Raw genomic sequence first — 15,838 nt, 5'->3', positions numbered from 1 at the left:
GGTTGCGCAGTGTGTGTCTTTGTTGCGTTATCACTGACGTCATATGACGTCTCGGACTGTGATTGGCCATGCAGCCCTACCCCCCTCTGCTGCTAGCTGTAATTGGCTTAAAGTATTATGACGTGACTACCCCGGGGAGGGAGGGAGGGAGGAGAGACGACGCTTGACCTAGCCGCGGCAGTTTCATCCCTCAAGGCCACCCCGGGTTAACGCGCATCCATTGTTCCGTAAAATGGCTTCCGCCGGACCACCACCGCCCCCAGAGAGAGACCTTTCCTCACCTGGACCCAGCGGCACTAAACCAAAGAAGACACGACGTTCATTAAGCTACGAGGTGAAGTACCAAATTGTTCAAGATTTGGAGAAAGGAAGACGCCAAGTTGATCTCGCGCGCCAGCATGGCGTCAACGAATCTACGATTCGTACAATCAAGAAGGATGCAGCCAAGATCAAAGACCACATGAAAATCACAAAGTCTGCAGGTGCTTCATCTATCAGGTATTGCCAGAACAGGGTGCTGGCAAAAGTGGAAACTTTGCTGGCGAGTTATTTGGTGCGTCAGGCGCGACGCAACATGGCGGTGGACACGCGCTCAGTGCAGGAGTACGCACGTGAGCTATACGCAGCAGTGACACGTAAACTGGGAATTGCAGAGCCCAAACCCTTCAATGCTTCCTCTGGTTGGCTGCATAGGTTTAAGAAGAGGAACAAGGTCAGCAACATCAACATTGGTGGTGAGGAAGCGAGTGCTGACCGTGCGGCGGCTAGAGATTTTCCTCCGTTTTTACGTGAGATTATGGAGGAAGGACAGTACAGTGACGACCAGGTGTTTAACATGGACGAATCTGGTCTTTTCTGGAAAAAGTTACCTTCCAAGACCTTCGTTGTCCAGTCTGCGAGCAAGGTAAGGGGCCGGAAGATGCAGAAGGAACGCATCACCGTCCTGTTTACCACCAATGCCTCCGGTACCTGTAAACCAAAGTTATCGGTGATTCACAAAGCCCGCAAGCCGCACGCCTACAAGAATATGGACATGAACAAGCTTAATGTCCACTGGCTAACCGCACGTAAGGCGTGGATGTCCTCTTCTCTGTCCCTCTTCTGGTTTGACAACTGTTTTGTTCCTGACGTGCAGAAATTCTGCGAGCAACAGAATGTTTCATTCAATATTTTGTTGCTCCTTGACAACGCACCAGGACACTCGCCCCTACTTATGGATCGTCACCCCAACGTAAAAGTGGTCTTCCTTCCTCCCAACACTACGTCATTAATCCAGCCTATGGACCAGGAGTTGATCTGCAATGTGAAAGCTGCGTACTCTGCAAAGAAGTTCAAGCTCCTGAACGACTCTACCAACACCAAGGATGAGTTGCGTAAGCTGGGTGACACCGACAGCGAGAGTAAAAGCGACGAGGACAAGGAACAAGAGGCGGCGACTCAAGAACTTCTCGTCAAACAATTTTGGAAGAAGTTTAACGTTAAACAAGCTGTAGACTTCTTGGTGGAGGCATGGGATCTGCTGACTATTGCTACGATTCGTCACGCATGGAGACATGTGTTGCATGGCATACCAGGTGAGAGGAGGAGTGAACCTGTGACTGGTCAGGTTCAGACTGTTGCAGTAGCAGTGGACCTTGCCAGAGAAGCTGCGCTCAGTATTACAGCTGAAGGCTTCTCCGAGACCACCAACGAAGACATCATGGAAGTGATCAGAGATCCTGAAGTGACTGCCGACGAGATGTTGGAAGAAGAACCCGCCAGTGAAGAGGAGGAAGAAGGTGCGTCATTCTCCGAAGAACCTAGTTTAAGTCATAGTGATATTAAGTGTCTCATAGAGTTTACAGAAAAAATTAAGTCCATCGTTTCCCGCGACAATGACGATGAACGCCATGACGTCTTCCATACCCGACTGGTGCAGGCTATGGAGCCGTACATCAAGGTGTATCACGACAACATCAACACCAGCCGTCAGAAAAGCATAACCGAGTTCTTCGCCCGCAACCCACCACAGCCAGTCCAAGCCAGTGATAGTGAGAGTGAAGTTGATTTTGAGGGATTTGTCAGGGAAGCCATGACAACTGTAAGTGACAGTGATATTGATTCACCTAGTAATGGTGATTCACCTAGTAATGGTGATTCACCTGAGGGGCAGTAATCTGCCCTCTGCCTCGGAACCAGCCTCCATCCCCGTATGCCGACCCATCTCTTCTACTACCGTAAGTGTTCCGCAAAAATTTTCGTTTTTTAACCTATTCTTTATTTTTCCTATGTTAACCTTTATCTTTCCTAACCTAACCTCTTCTATATTACTTGTTTTTCATGCCACCATAAAGTTAAGATAGAATTTTTACTACAACATAGTTATTTGTCGTCAAAAAGTGGAGTTTGGGGGTCGGGCTGGGTTCTATTGGAATTAATCCCATATGTTCTGTTGTTCACTTAACGCGGATTTCACTTAGCGCGGGACCCTCTGGGTTCTATTGACCGCGTTAAGTGGGGTACAACTGTACCTCCCATAAGGATCTTCAATTCAGTTAACGAACAAAACTCCGATTAACGAAATCCTTACGAAAATCACGTTTTGTTGTGAGCATCAACTGGTCAGCTAATGGACTGGTCTGCCGATTCAATTAACTGTTCTATGTTTACATTTGTTTCCAGTGGAGTAAATATCAAGAAAGTTGGTGTCTTGAATATTTTTGCACTTTTCATTGAAATTGTTGGTCAATCTGAACTTTAGTTAACATATTGATAATACATAGCACAATGCAGTGCTGATTTAAATAAAATAATCTTGAATTACACATAGTAAACTTAAAATTTTATTGGTGAAATTACTGCATCAAGCATGGGTCCAAAGAAAGGTGATTTCTCCTCCACCCCCACTTCCTCCTCTTTTTCTCCTCTACCCTCATTTATAATTCCCATCATCATCAACCAGGAACCTTCTACATACACATCTCAAAGTAAGTGTACTTTACTGCATTTTTTTTTTACTTTGTATGTACTTTTCTGTGAGCTGGAACCAATTACCCAATAACCCATTGAAACAATGGATTCGGTTAACAAACGACCCTCTGGGACGAATTGTGTTCGTTAACCGAGGGACCAGTGTAGACTCGCAACTTACGCGGATTTTTCTTATGCGGTTTCAACTATACGCGGATTACCCCGGGGGTGAGGTTACAATTTCCAATTTCAAACTCAAAATTTTCAAAATGGGTCGCAAGCCCGCCAAACGCACTACTCAGCCATTCCACCTCTGTCTGTCTCAGTTGCCGCGCGTGTATCGTCAGAGTAACACCTGCCTCTCATGTGTGTCAATTTAGTGCACTTAAACCTCTCTCATACTTGTTCAAAATGCCCAAACACAAGCCAACCTCTGCCTCTGGTCCTCCAACCAAGAAACAATGCTCTGTGATAACCCAGGAAGAAAAAGTGGTCGCGCTAGACTTAATATAAGGCGGCATGTCGATCGCTGCTGTGGCACGGAGGTACGGATGCAACGAATCAAGCGTGAGGTCCATTAAGATTTGGGAGAGGGAAATTCATAAAACAGTGTCTAAAAGTGCCTCATTTACTGCTAAGGTGACTAGCCAGGTTAGAGATGTAACTCTAGTGAAGGTGGAGAAGGTATTAAACATGTGGGTGGAGGTTATGAACCAGAAACGTGTCCCCATCGACGGCAACGTGCTCGGGGAGAAGGCACTGAGTCTTTATGACCAGTCCAAATCTGAGGTTCCTGAGGGCGAAGCATCCAACAGCTCTGAGAAGAATTTTAAAGCCAGTGCAGGTTGGCTCAACAGTTTCAGAAAGCGTTTCAACCTGAAAAATATTTGAATCACTGGTGAATCGGCATATGAAAAGGGGCAGCTGCACGGGTGTTCCCAGAAGTGACCTTCAGCTGCCCACGTCCTCCCCTGCATCGTTATCTGAGCTTGATGATCCCCCCACAGTGACGTGGGAAGGAGATGAATAATCTCAAAACAACAACACAGGTCTGTCTACATAATGTCTGTGTTCTATTAATGCTGTTATGCACTTGTTACAGATGTTGACAATACATTCCAGAAGTGATTTATGACTTCTGGTGTATAAGTATGTATTATAGTGATTTAAGGGCGATTTAGGGGATTTTTAGGAGTGTTTCTAACTTTGCGCGTTTTTTGGCTTTAAGCGGGGTCCCGGGAACGTAACCCCCGCATAAGTTGCGAGTCTACTGTATTTTGATAGTTACAAAATATACTTTGTGTAAAATAATCTATCATTATTATTAAAGAAAAACAATTTCAGGAAAAGAATAATGTAATCCAATTACCTGTATATAAGTAATTACACAATTTCAAGAGAGAGAGAGAGAAAGAGAATGATAGGTACATAACTTGGCAATACTGTTTAGAAGAAAAAAAGTTTTATCACGCGGTAAAAAAACATTTACATCACTAGTCCGAGGGACTTCACTGTGGTGAGGTTGAGATCATTAGTACATTTACTCTTTTGAGTTTTATTTTTTATCCAAATAATATTGCTTCAATCTTTCCAAGACATGGGGATAATTTTTGATCTATCAGCCATTGTCTGCATGACTCCAGGCCAGATGATAACTTGCTAGTACCATAATATCTTTTGGGACTTGACCCAACAAAAAAAGGGCACTGTCATCAGCATACAACAAAATTTTGCAATAAAAAATGGGCATGTCATTTACATGACAAAGCAAGAGCGAGGAAACTCCCTTGTGGGACTCCACAGGCTATCAATGTGGATGTTGACTCAGAATACTGTAGTGTACAAGATCATGATGCCACCAACCACACCTTCACATCTACCAAAGTCACACTCACCTGCATATCACCATTGGGTACTTTTCTTGCACTCGTCATCCTGCAGATCTGGAGAAGAAAAACCTTGTTAGTCTCTCAAAACTAAATTGTCTTGTAATATAAAACTTGTTATTTTGGGATCAGTACACCACAACACTGATGAAAATAACAATTCAGTGTTAATGAACACATAGCATAAAGAGATGATATATTCCATTAAGGATAAGAGAGATTATTCACTATTAAAACATAAATAAGCAAATACCAGTACAGTACAGTACAGCACAACACAGTAAAGTACAGCACAGCACAGTATGGTACAGCACAGTACGGTACAGTACAGTACTGTACAGTACAGCACAGTACTGTACAATACAGTACAGCACAGTATGGTACTCTAATTAAGACCTGCCCATGAGCTTTGTTAGCACAAACTGTATGTACATGGACAACGAACTGAAGTTCTCGGGCCACTGTGAAAAGAAGGTAAGTTAAGCTAATATGACCTACTAGCTTATTTGGTTGACTTACCTTGTAAGAAAGGTGTTCACATACCTATATGGTCTGTCACTCAAAACACTCTTCAATAGTGAGGTTTCCCTGTTTGGAGTACTACCAACCCATCTGGAGACACTCAGTTTATTGAAGATGTCCAGAAGAGGGTCACCAGACAGGTGTCTCACTCAAGAATCTCAGGTACCCAGAGAGATTAGAACACCTACAGTTGCCTAGCATATACTAAACAGTAGACGGGCAAGGGGTGACTTAATACAAGTCTATATGGTAAGCACCTCAAAGGACATTACTGCCGAGTGTTCGTGCCTGGAGCCAGCTGATGCCCGCCCCAACAGAGGTCAAAGCCCTACAGTAGGTTAAAGAAACCAAAATTTCAGAAAATTGTCAGGGCAAATTTTTGGAATCAGTGTTGTGTCAGCACCGTGGGTAAGCTCACTAGACTTGAACAACAGTGGCACAAGTTCAGGTACATTCTAGAACCAGTACATGCCAGGCACTACAGCCTGTACTGTACTTGCAAACAGTGTAGCTAACTGCTCAAATGGCTAATTGCAGGTAAAATAATCAAGGGTTACTAATTTTCATGAGTGTTAATGTTTCACCTAAAATAAAAATCAATAGGAAAAATGTACAGAATTTCAAAAAATTATATGCAGAGCTGCATTCAATGACTTCCGAAATGCTACATGTAACTCGTGATGTCCCTGGAGGGTTGGTATGCGTGGCCCTGTGGCACACTGATCCTTCTAAATTTGGAAACCGAACAATATATTAATTACACCCAAATTAATACACATTGCATTACAAATGTTAAACTGTATACCAAAGTAAATGCATGTCCCAATATCTATCATCCATGGTGTCATAATGCTTCACACCAATATCAAGAGTGTAGCTGTAAGCCACTATTTTACAGTATATTGGATCACATTTTCCTATAGTCTTCTATAATATAAGCAAAGATGAGTTTTTAGGACAGAGAAAACAAGTCATAAACAAAAAATTCCCAAAACATCTTAAAATGGTACAAAATTATTTTAAGAGCCAGCACTGACCGCACATTGCTGTACTATCACTGGATTTGATTTTAACCCCTTTGATGTGATACCCACTTCCTATCTGGTAAACAATGCCAGTGGGATCGTCACACCATATGCAGTAAAAATTTTCCCATCTATGCTTATTAACAGACAGACTTGTCTGTTTGATCAGCTGGCATGTACAGAGGCGGCCGTGACCCACATAATTATCTTGAAGCCTGCCAGTGTCTTAACAGTCAGGGCTCAGAGAAGACATGCATCCAAGCATCCCTGCCAGTGTCCAAGATATCAAGGAGCATTTATGGTAACAACGAACATGTGGTTAACCCAGGATATGATAATGGTCGAATGTGTGTGTGTGTGTGTGCGTTGAATCACTCACGTCATGCCTTCTTCATCAATGCATACACCCTAACACTGGATGCAGAGGATGACATCAAGGAGGCCTTTTATGACGACCTTGACCAAGTGCTAACTTCTATCCCCAGAGAAGACGAGGTTGTGCTCCTTGGTGACTTCAATGTCAGAGTTGGCAGAGATGCTAACATTTGGCAGGGAACCATAGGGAGAAATGGACTAGGCAAGTGTAATCCCAACGGCCTACTCCTCAGCAAGTGTGCTGCACACATCCTCACTATCACCAATACAGTACTGTACCTTGTTTAGGCAAGCCAACAAATTCAAGAGTTCGTGGAATCACCAAACACTGGCATCTCATTGACTACATCACTGTCAGAGAAAGAGATCACCGAGATGTCCTCATCACCCGTGCCATGCGTGGTTTAGACTACCGAAACACTGATCATTGGCTTCTCAGATCCAAGCTCTCACTTCATGTCGTCCCAAAACAGCGAAGGCAGCAAGCCTGGAGGATCCAGTGGTAGCACATGCTTTCAGAGAGCAGCTCGAACAAGGGCTTGTAAACAATCCAACTGCAAACAACCCAACTCCCAGTGCCGAATAGGATATTCTCGACACTGTTATGACAAAACCTGCAGAGACCCTCGGCCAGGTCGAAAGAATACACCAGGACTGGTTTGATGAAAATGAACCGGAAATCAATGTACTCGTCGATGATAAACATGCTGCTTTAACTGACTGGCAGAACAGCCCTCAGTCGAGAACCAAAGCTGATACCTTCCACAAGAAGCAAGCGGCAGCCCAGCGGGAACTTCACAAACTAAAGAATGACTGGTTTAAAAATAAAGCATGTGAAGCACAAAAATTTGCAGATAAACAAAAGATGCAAAAATCTTTCAATTCCACTAAAACGTTTTATGGGCCAATCACTCTTGGCAAAGCCCCTATCCACTCATCCGACGGTAACTGCCTAATTAAAGATGAAGAAGGCATCCGTCAGCGCTGGAAAGAGCACTACCATTCGCTGCCAAACTGAAACACTGATGTGGATGTCCTGACTACCCAGCAGGTCCCTCAGCATCCAGAGCTGACCCACCTCAACTATCCTCCATCCCTGGATGAGGTAGCCACTGCCATCAAACAGATGAAAAATAACAAAGCCTCAGGGTCTGATGGAATCTCAGCTGAGGTGTATAAAGCAGGAGGACCTCTGCTTACCAGCCGTCTCCACTCTCTCTTGGAGAATACAGTATATGGGAAAAGGAGGAAATCCCTCAAGCTCTTTAAGGTGCCTCCATCATCAATATTTAAAAGAACAAGGGAGACCAGTCAGACTGTGGCCACTACCACGGGATCTCGCTGCTGTCTGTAGCTGGCAAGATTATCGCCCGAGTCCTCCTAAACAGACTACCACCAGAGGCAATAAATTTCCTCCCAGAATCTCAGTGTGGCTTTAGACCATCATGTGGCACCACTGACATGATCTTTGCTGCTCGCCAGATACAGAAAAAATGCAGAGAACAGCATCGTGACCTGTGCATGGCCTTCATCGACCTAGCCAAGGTCTTCAACCCGGTCAACAGGGAAGCCCTCTGGCCGGTTTGGCTGCCCACCAAAATTCATTGCCATTGTGAGTCAACTCCATGATGGCATGAACGGCAGTGTCCTGCACAATGACACTCAGTCTGAGCTCTTCTCCATCCAAATGGGGGTAAAACAAGGGTGTGTACTGGCGCCAACTCTCTCTTCCATTTTCTTGGCTGCCTTATTTACTCATGTCAGTGCCAATTTAACCGGCGGGGTGAACATCGAGTACCTGATGAAGGATCATTTCAACATAAGACGACTCCAGGCAAGAACAAAGGTGTCGGCAGCTTCCATTACTAAACTTCAGTATGCAGACAATCTCACCCTTGTCGCTCACATTGAATGCAACCTGCAGAAGATTCTGAACACCTACGCACACTTCGACCTTGAGGTGAATGTGCTTAAGACTCAGATTCTCTTACAGCCTGCCCCTGGTTCAGCCACACCTCCACATCCATCCATCTTAACGGTACTACCATCTCTAATGTTGCCCACTTTCAGTATCTCGGCTCCCACCTGTCCACCACCGCAGACATCGATGAAGAGATTCAACATTGGATCAGATGTGCATCTCAAGCCTTTGACAGACTCTGAAACTGTGTCTTCAACTGTAGGGAGCTGAAATTATCTACAAAGTTACACGTATATCGAGCAGTGGTCCTCCCCACCCTGTTATATGGCAGTGAGACATGGGTAACGTACAGGAGACACCTTAAGGCACTTGAAAACTTTCACCAAGGTAGTCTACGTTCCATCCTCAGAGTTCACCGGGAAGACAAGAAAACAAATGCAAGTATTCTCGCTGACACCAACTGTAGGAGCATCGAGGCTACCATAATCCATGAACAACTATGTTGGACTGGGCATGTTACCCGCATGGAAGAGAGTACACCGCCAAAGCAGCTATTTTATAGTCACGTAAGGAATAGTAAATGTAATGCTGGCGGGCAATTGAAAAGGTATAAGGATAGTCTTAAGACAAACCTGAAAAAGTGCCAAATCGGCCCCCTCACCTGGGATACGATTACTCCACATCGTAACGCTTGGAGGAGCACCACACAAGAAGGTGTCCATACTTTCGAGTTAGCCCGACTGCAAACTGAGGTAGACAAGCGTCAATGCCAGAAAGATGCTGACACCACCCCTCTCGCACTAGATGTAGCCCTCCACATGTGCAACATCTGTGAATGACCTTGCAGGTCCCATATCAGCCTCTTTAGTCGCCTTAACACTCACCAACCTAGGTGACATCCCTAATAACTCGAATCATTGTATCATAGCTGGATGATCGTCATACTCGATTCCGAGTGACAGCAAAGTAGGTGTTCGGTGGAAGTGAGGTCAAAATAACAAAGGATGGCCAAAGACACCTAGGTGCAGTAATCGGCACAACGGTCTTAAGATCGAGTACATAACGGGAAAGGTGAATGAGAGGGTTAGGGGTTAGGGAAATCCTAGCTCTGTCTGAAATTGCTAACACAGAGCCACATGCGGCTATTGCGGCATTCACCCATGGAGTCAACCATTGCTGGAACTACCTGATGCGCACTATCCCTGATATCGGACCTCTCCTCCACCCTCTGGAAGAAGCTGTCAGCGTCAATTTTATTCCCAAATTAGTGAAACACCTTCACTTAACCCCAGCAGAAAGATCACTCCTTGCATTACCACCGAGACCGGGAGGAATGGGATTGACCAATCCAGAGGAGATTGCTGCCACCGAACATCAAAACCCAGTTAAGCTCACGGGAGCCCTCATGGTCCACATAATAGCTCAGAACGCAACAGGGGAGAGGGCTACCACTGAAGTAAACAAGATTCGAAGGTCCATTACGACAGAACGACCAGAGTGATAAGTTGCAGCAACTGATGCTGCAAGTACCAGAGAATTTGAAGAATAAAAAGTAGCTTTAGCGCAGGAGGCAGGCGCCTCGAACTGGTTAACTATGTTACTGATATGGGCAAATGGTTTCTGTTCGTGTTCTGGGTAATAAGTTCAATATACAGGAGCGAACACAAACACCTGTATAATTTTATAGGTTCGATTTACTGGATAAGAGATATGTACACAAGGGAAGTAGCGCTCCTCAACCTGTCTGCTGGTCAACTGCTCTCTAGGCGACGTATGGCAAGTGATACATTAACAGCTTCCATATGTCGCCAGGCACATTAATTAGGCATGTAGGACATTGATAAATACATTGCAGCATGCTACTAGCTAGGCTGAATAAATAGTATATAAATGGAGCACATACATAATATACATACATATACATACACCCCCCCTCCCCCCTATACGCTCATAGCAAAGTCTTGAGCGGACCTTTTCTTTTGGATCCGTTCTGAGCGTCGAGGGACTTAATCACTGGGAAGGGTATGGGACTCAACACTGGTGGCGGGGTCAGCAGAAGGCATTGTTACGGGGCGGAGAAAACGGCGGTTCCTCCATCACACACGACCACTGGGTAACCGCACCTGGTAGTCCCGTGACCTACCGAGACCCAGGACTACGCCTACTTTGTCCCAACGTAGGGAGGTCGGGTCCTGAACACGGACTTGGGTGCCGACACTCAACCTGGGGAGAGAACGGGCGTGGTCGTTGTAGCGGGCGACGACGTCTTGAACACGGTCGGCGGCTCGGCGATCACAATCCTCTGTCTTGGCCTGCCACTCCTTGGAGAAGGATTGAGGGTGAGTAGGGACACAAGAACGAAGGGGGCGTCCATACAAAACCTGAGCAGGGGAGCGTCCGGTGTAGTTAGGTGTGTTGCGGAGTTCAAGAAGACCCAGGTCGAAGGCCTCGCAGTCAATATTCCCAGAAGGGGCCACCTTAAGGATGAGGTGCTTCAAGGATTTGACAGCAGCCTCAGCATGGCCATTGGACTGCGGGTAATGGGGCGATGACAACACATGCCGGACTCCCCATCGGTAAAGGAACACAGCAAAGTCCCGGCTTGTGAACTGAGGCCCTCCGTCGGTTCGCAGGCGTACAGGAACGCCCACGTCACGGAAGTAGTGGCGGAACTTGCTGATGGTGGCGGCAGACGTCGTGTCATTACCGCACTTGATGACAACCGGCCAACCAGAGAGACGGTCGACGATAACAAGGAAGGACTTTCCTGACACAGAGAAAAAGTCGGCCGACACAGACTCAAAGGGGCGGGTGGGGTTGTCGTCACTCATGAAGGGTTCCTGCTGCTGGCTGGGTTGTAATACTTGGCAGGGCTCACACGCACGGACAACATTGGAGATGTCGGAGTTGATGCCGGGCCAGAACACAGTCTGTCGTGCACGTCGTTTGGTGGCCTCAGCTCCACGGTGACTGTCGTGAAGGCGAGCCAAGGCGTGGGGACGTGATGCAGCAGGGACAACTACACGTGCTCCGTACAGAACAAGGTCTCCGTCGCAGTAGAGTTCATCGCGGAGTTTCCAATACGGGAGTAGGGTGTTGTGAAGATCGTAGCGGTTGCTAGGAAATCCATTCCTCACACACTCGACGAGTCGGACGTAGGAAGGGTCATCTCGGGCCGCTGTTCGAAGGTCCTCCATTGCCTTGTCGTCATCTGGTGACAGGTCCGAACGAAGGGACTGGAGGGCGTGTAGAGTGACCAGAGTCCTGACGGAAAGAGCGAGGTCGGCGTCGAGCACATGGTCTTTTGGAGTAGGGCGGCTGACAGGAGAGCGGGATAAGGTATCAGGGATGCAGAGCTCCTTACCAGCACGCCACACTGCTGTGAAGATGTACGCCGAGAGCTTCTCCTTCAGACACTGGAGGCGAGGGTTCTCAACGGCGTCCAGCGTGTAGTGGTTGAGGATCGGAACAAGCGGGCGATGGTCGGTCACTAGGTGAAAGTGTTGCAGGCCTATAAGGTAAAACCTGCACTTGGACATCGCCCAAACCACAGCCAACAGCTCCAACTCAATAGTGGCGTAGCGCATCTCAGTGTCAGAGAGGAAACGCGAGCCACACTGGACGAGCCGGAACTGCCCTCCACCATGATCCTGCAGTAGGGTGTATCCCACGCCATACAAGCGTGAGGCATCTGTCTGCAGAACTGTCGGCAAGGCTGGGTCAAACGTGGCGAGGACAGGTGGACGAGACAGGGCCTGTTTCACTTGCTGGAAGGCCTTGTCGTGGTCGGGGGTCCACAGGAATGTCCTCTTGGGGCTCATCAGGGGGCGAAGTGGTTGGGCAGCTGCGGAGATGTCCGACGAAAACTCTGCTAACTGGTTGACGAGACCGATGAAGGACCTCAAGTCGGTGAGGTTAGCAGGGGTGGGAAAATCCGTGATGGCGCGGACCTTTTCCGGGTCAGCTGCGATACCATTCCCTGAGAGGGTGTACCCACAAAAGTCAACTGAAGAGCTGGCCAGAACAAACTTGTCGGCATTTAGGGTAATGCCGTGCTTCCGGCACCTGTTGAGTACCTCGTAGATACGGCAGAGGTGATCCATATAATCCTCGTCGTACACGAGTATGTCGTCGACCACTTTCACGCAGTTTGCCAGACCTTGTAGAGCCATATCACCTCGAAGACAGAAAGCGTCTCCTGTAGCGGCGAATCCCATGGGGCCACGGCAATAACTGTAACGTCCATGCGGGGTAATGAAAGTTGTGAGTGGTCGGTCTTCTTCGGCAAGCTCTATCTGCCAGTATCCACACAGGGCGTCCATCGTCGTGAAGAAGCGCGCCTTCGGGTTCACACTGCGTATAGCTGCAAAGGGCGTGGGAGAAGGGTGCGCAGGACGAGACACCTGGCTGTTGAGCTTGGAGAGGTCAGTGGTGATCCGAACACCACCTTTAGGTTTTGCGACGACAACCATAGGGTGACACCATGGAGACGGGTCATCACCGGCTGGTGCAATAATTTCTTGGGCGACCATGGAGTCCAGCTCGTTTTTGACCGCCTCGCGGAAGGCCAGGGGAACCAGTCGTGGGGTGTAAATAGTGAAGGGCTTCGCGTCGTCCCTCAAGTGGATCCTCATGGGGGGACCTACCATCTTCTTGAGAGGCTTGGATTCCAGAGCGGACTTGGTAACCAGAAAGTCGCTGAATTCCTTCAGGAAGTACTTCCGAGCATCCGAAGGAGAGGTGTCACTGGCAAGAGGCAGGGTTAGGGCGGCAGCAGGGTCGTTGCTGCTCCCTTCTTGCATCCTGTTGGCGTGTTTTACCTCGAGAATAGGTTTGGGGAAGTCCTGGGAGATGATGGCCAACTCTTGACAATGTCTGTAGGACAGCAAAGGAGTCGGGACACCGTTATGCACATCAATCCAGGCTTGACACGACCTGTTGCCAAAGGTGACTTGTGCTTGGAGTGAACCTAGGGCCGGGGTCATCTGTGAACCATCTGCCATAAAGCGGAGATCCTTGGGGGGCGGTCCTAGATCACTCGGAGAGAGCCCCAAGCATTGCAAATGCTGGGGACCGATGACTGTAGCATCAGCGCCAGTGTCGGGCAACATCTGAAGACGGGATGACACACTGCCATAGGTCACAATGACACTGATGTACTGGGGGACTTTGGTCCTGGGACGCGGGGGGGAGCACACATTCCTAATATGGCTCGAGCGTTGTCCAGGGTCGTCATGCTTCTGATTGGAAGACTGTGGGCGGCCCTCACTGGTGGAAGGGCGCTGAAGCTTCCGCCGACGCTGTCCCTTGGGTTTGTTGGAAGGGCAACACTTGTCATAGTGGCCCAGACGACCGCACACATTGCACGGGACGCGTTTAGCTGGGCACCGTACTGTGAGTGACCAGTGGCCCTTACGGTCACAACTGTTGCAGGTAGACTCAGCAGCTGGACACACCTGTGTTCCGTGCTGCTTACCACAGTTGTTACAAAATGAACCGGGCGTGGACGTGGTGGGCGAAGGCATAGGAGCAGACTTCTTGACCTTCTTGTACCGGGACACAGCGCATACAGCTGTAGGGGGAGCTCGGATGGCAGAGGTGGCACACCTGGCAGCCTCATAGGAGCGACATATCGTCTAAACATCCTTAAGAGAAGAGGAAGAGTCGAGGGAGGTGAGGCATTGGACAAGCTCCTCGTCCTTAACACCCATCAGGATCACCTGCTTCAACTGGGTCTCCTCGCACTGCTGGTGGTGGCCTAGGCATATATCTACCTCTTCCGAGGCACTCTTGAGTCGTACATAAAAGGCGTCAAAAGTCTCGCCCTCCATCAGTCTTAAGCTAAACAAGTCCCTCCTGCGCAGAGCTTCATTCTGCTGTCCTTTGATGTGCCGTTGTAGAATGTCCAGTACCTCCTCTACAGACAACGAAGAGGTCGGAGGTACCTGCAACGTATGTTCTAAGACACGCTGAGTTTCCAAGGACAGGCACATACGCAGCTGAATGAGTTGTTTAGGCTGTGACAAACTCTGGAGATCCACCATTGTAGAATAATCAGTCCACCGTCGCAGCCATTCACGAAAAGTCTGGAAATTCACATCAGGCTTCAAGATGGGCGGTGTTTGAGCTGCTGCTTTAGGTGGGGCTGGGGGGCGTGAAGGAAGCATTGATGAGGTATCTGAACCAGTCAGTACCGAGGCAGTGTTTGAGCCAGGGGCTTGGCTAACAGTGAGGCGAGATATCAGAGCTTCAAACCGTGCACTGTCTTCCAATCTCCGTTGGTGGTCTCTCTCAGCCTCTGCTTGTCTTCTGCGTTCATCCGCCACACGTCTGTTAACTTCATCCTCGCGCTTTTCATCTCTCATAAACTTCATTAAAGCAATTATCTCTGGAGACAACGCTGAATATCGAGGTGAAGGGCTGCGCGATGTTGTGGGAGCTGGAGCGTCATGGTCAGCCTGGTCATCCATCTCTGCGGGGCTATCATCCGACTGACTTATCCGGGCGTCGGCTCCACGACTGTGTAAAACACGAGACATAACTACTTCATCTGTGTACTGTGTCTTAAATCAGTGTTGACCGGTCAGCCCGTCGTATCAACAAGATTTCAGACAAAAAATTAATTAAATACACAGATAAGTAGATTATATATATAAAATATATATAAGGGAATCAGCGATGTCAGTGATTGTGTGTGCGGGGCGGGCGATAGCGTCTCGCCATGAGGGGGTGTGGAGACGAGAGGAGCGTCAGTTACACCCTGGACATGGCGAGAGATGGATGCGAAAAACTTTGCTCCTTACAAATGCCCAGAACATGCCGTGTACCTTGGGAATCCTTTAGAACAAGGTCACACATTTATGGCACGAAACACACAATGCACTAAACACTGCACAGAAAATCAGTCACTGACACTGCTCAAAGTTGCTAAATTCTTCGAGGAGGGGAGACGGGCGGCGGTTGGTTGACACAGGGAAGGAGTCCGTAAGCCGGCTTTCCACAAACTTTGCACTGTCACTCGTAATTATCCAGTAAAAGTACACACTGCGCCATGTTCGTGTTCTGGGTAATAAGTTCAATATACAGGAGCGAACACAAACACCTGTATAATTTTATAGGTTCGATTTACTGGATAAGAGATATGTACACAAGGGAAGTAG

General features: G+C 47.8%; 1 protein-coding gene across 1 annotated transcript in view; it reads right to left on the bottom strand.

The window, feature by feature from the left end:
- LOC121857240 overlaps positions 1-15,838 on the bottom strand; it is a gene marked incomplete at its 3' end in the record, with an annotated part of 55,708 nt that overhangs the window by 4,591 nt on the left and 35,279 nt on the right. The window contains 1 exon segment of the mRNA XM_042353218.1: positions 4,845-4,892. Within this exon segment, the coding sequence (XP_042209152.1) occupies positions 4,845-4,883 (39 nt within the window).

This window comes from Homarus americanus, unplaced genomic scaffold, assembly GCF_018991925.1.
Source record: "Homarus americanus isolate GMGI-L3 unplaced genomic scaffold, GMGI_Hamer_2.0 scaffold20465, whole genome shotgun sequence".
In the NCBI taxonomy this organism is placed as follows: domain Eukaryota; kingdom Metazoa; phylum Arthropoda; class Malacostraca; order Decapoda; family Nephropidae; genus Homarus; species Homarus americanus.
This window is presented reverse-complemented; position numbering and strand designations above follow the sequence as displayed.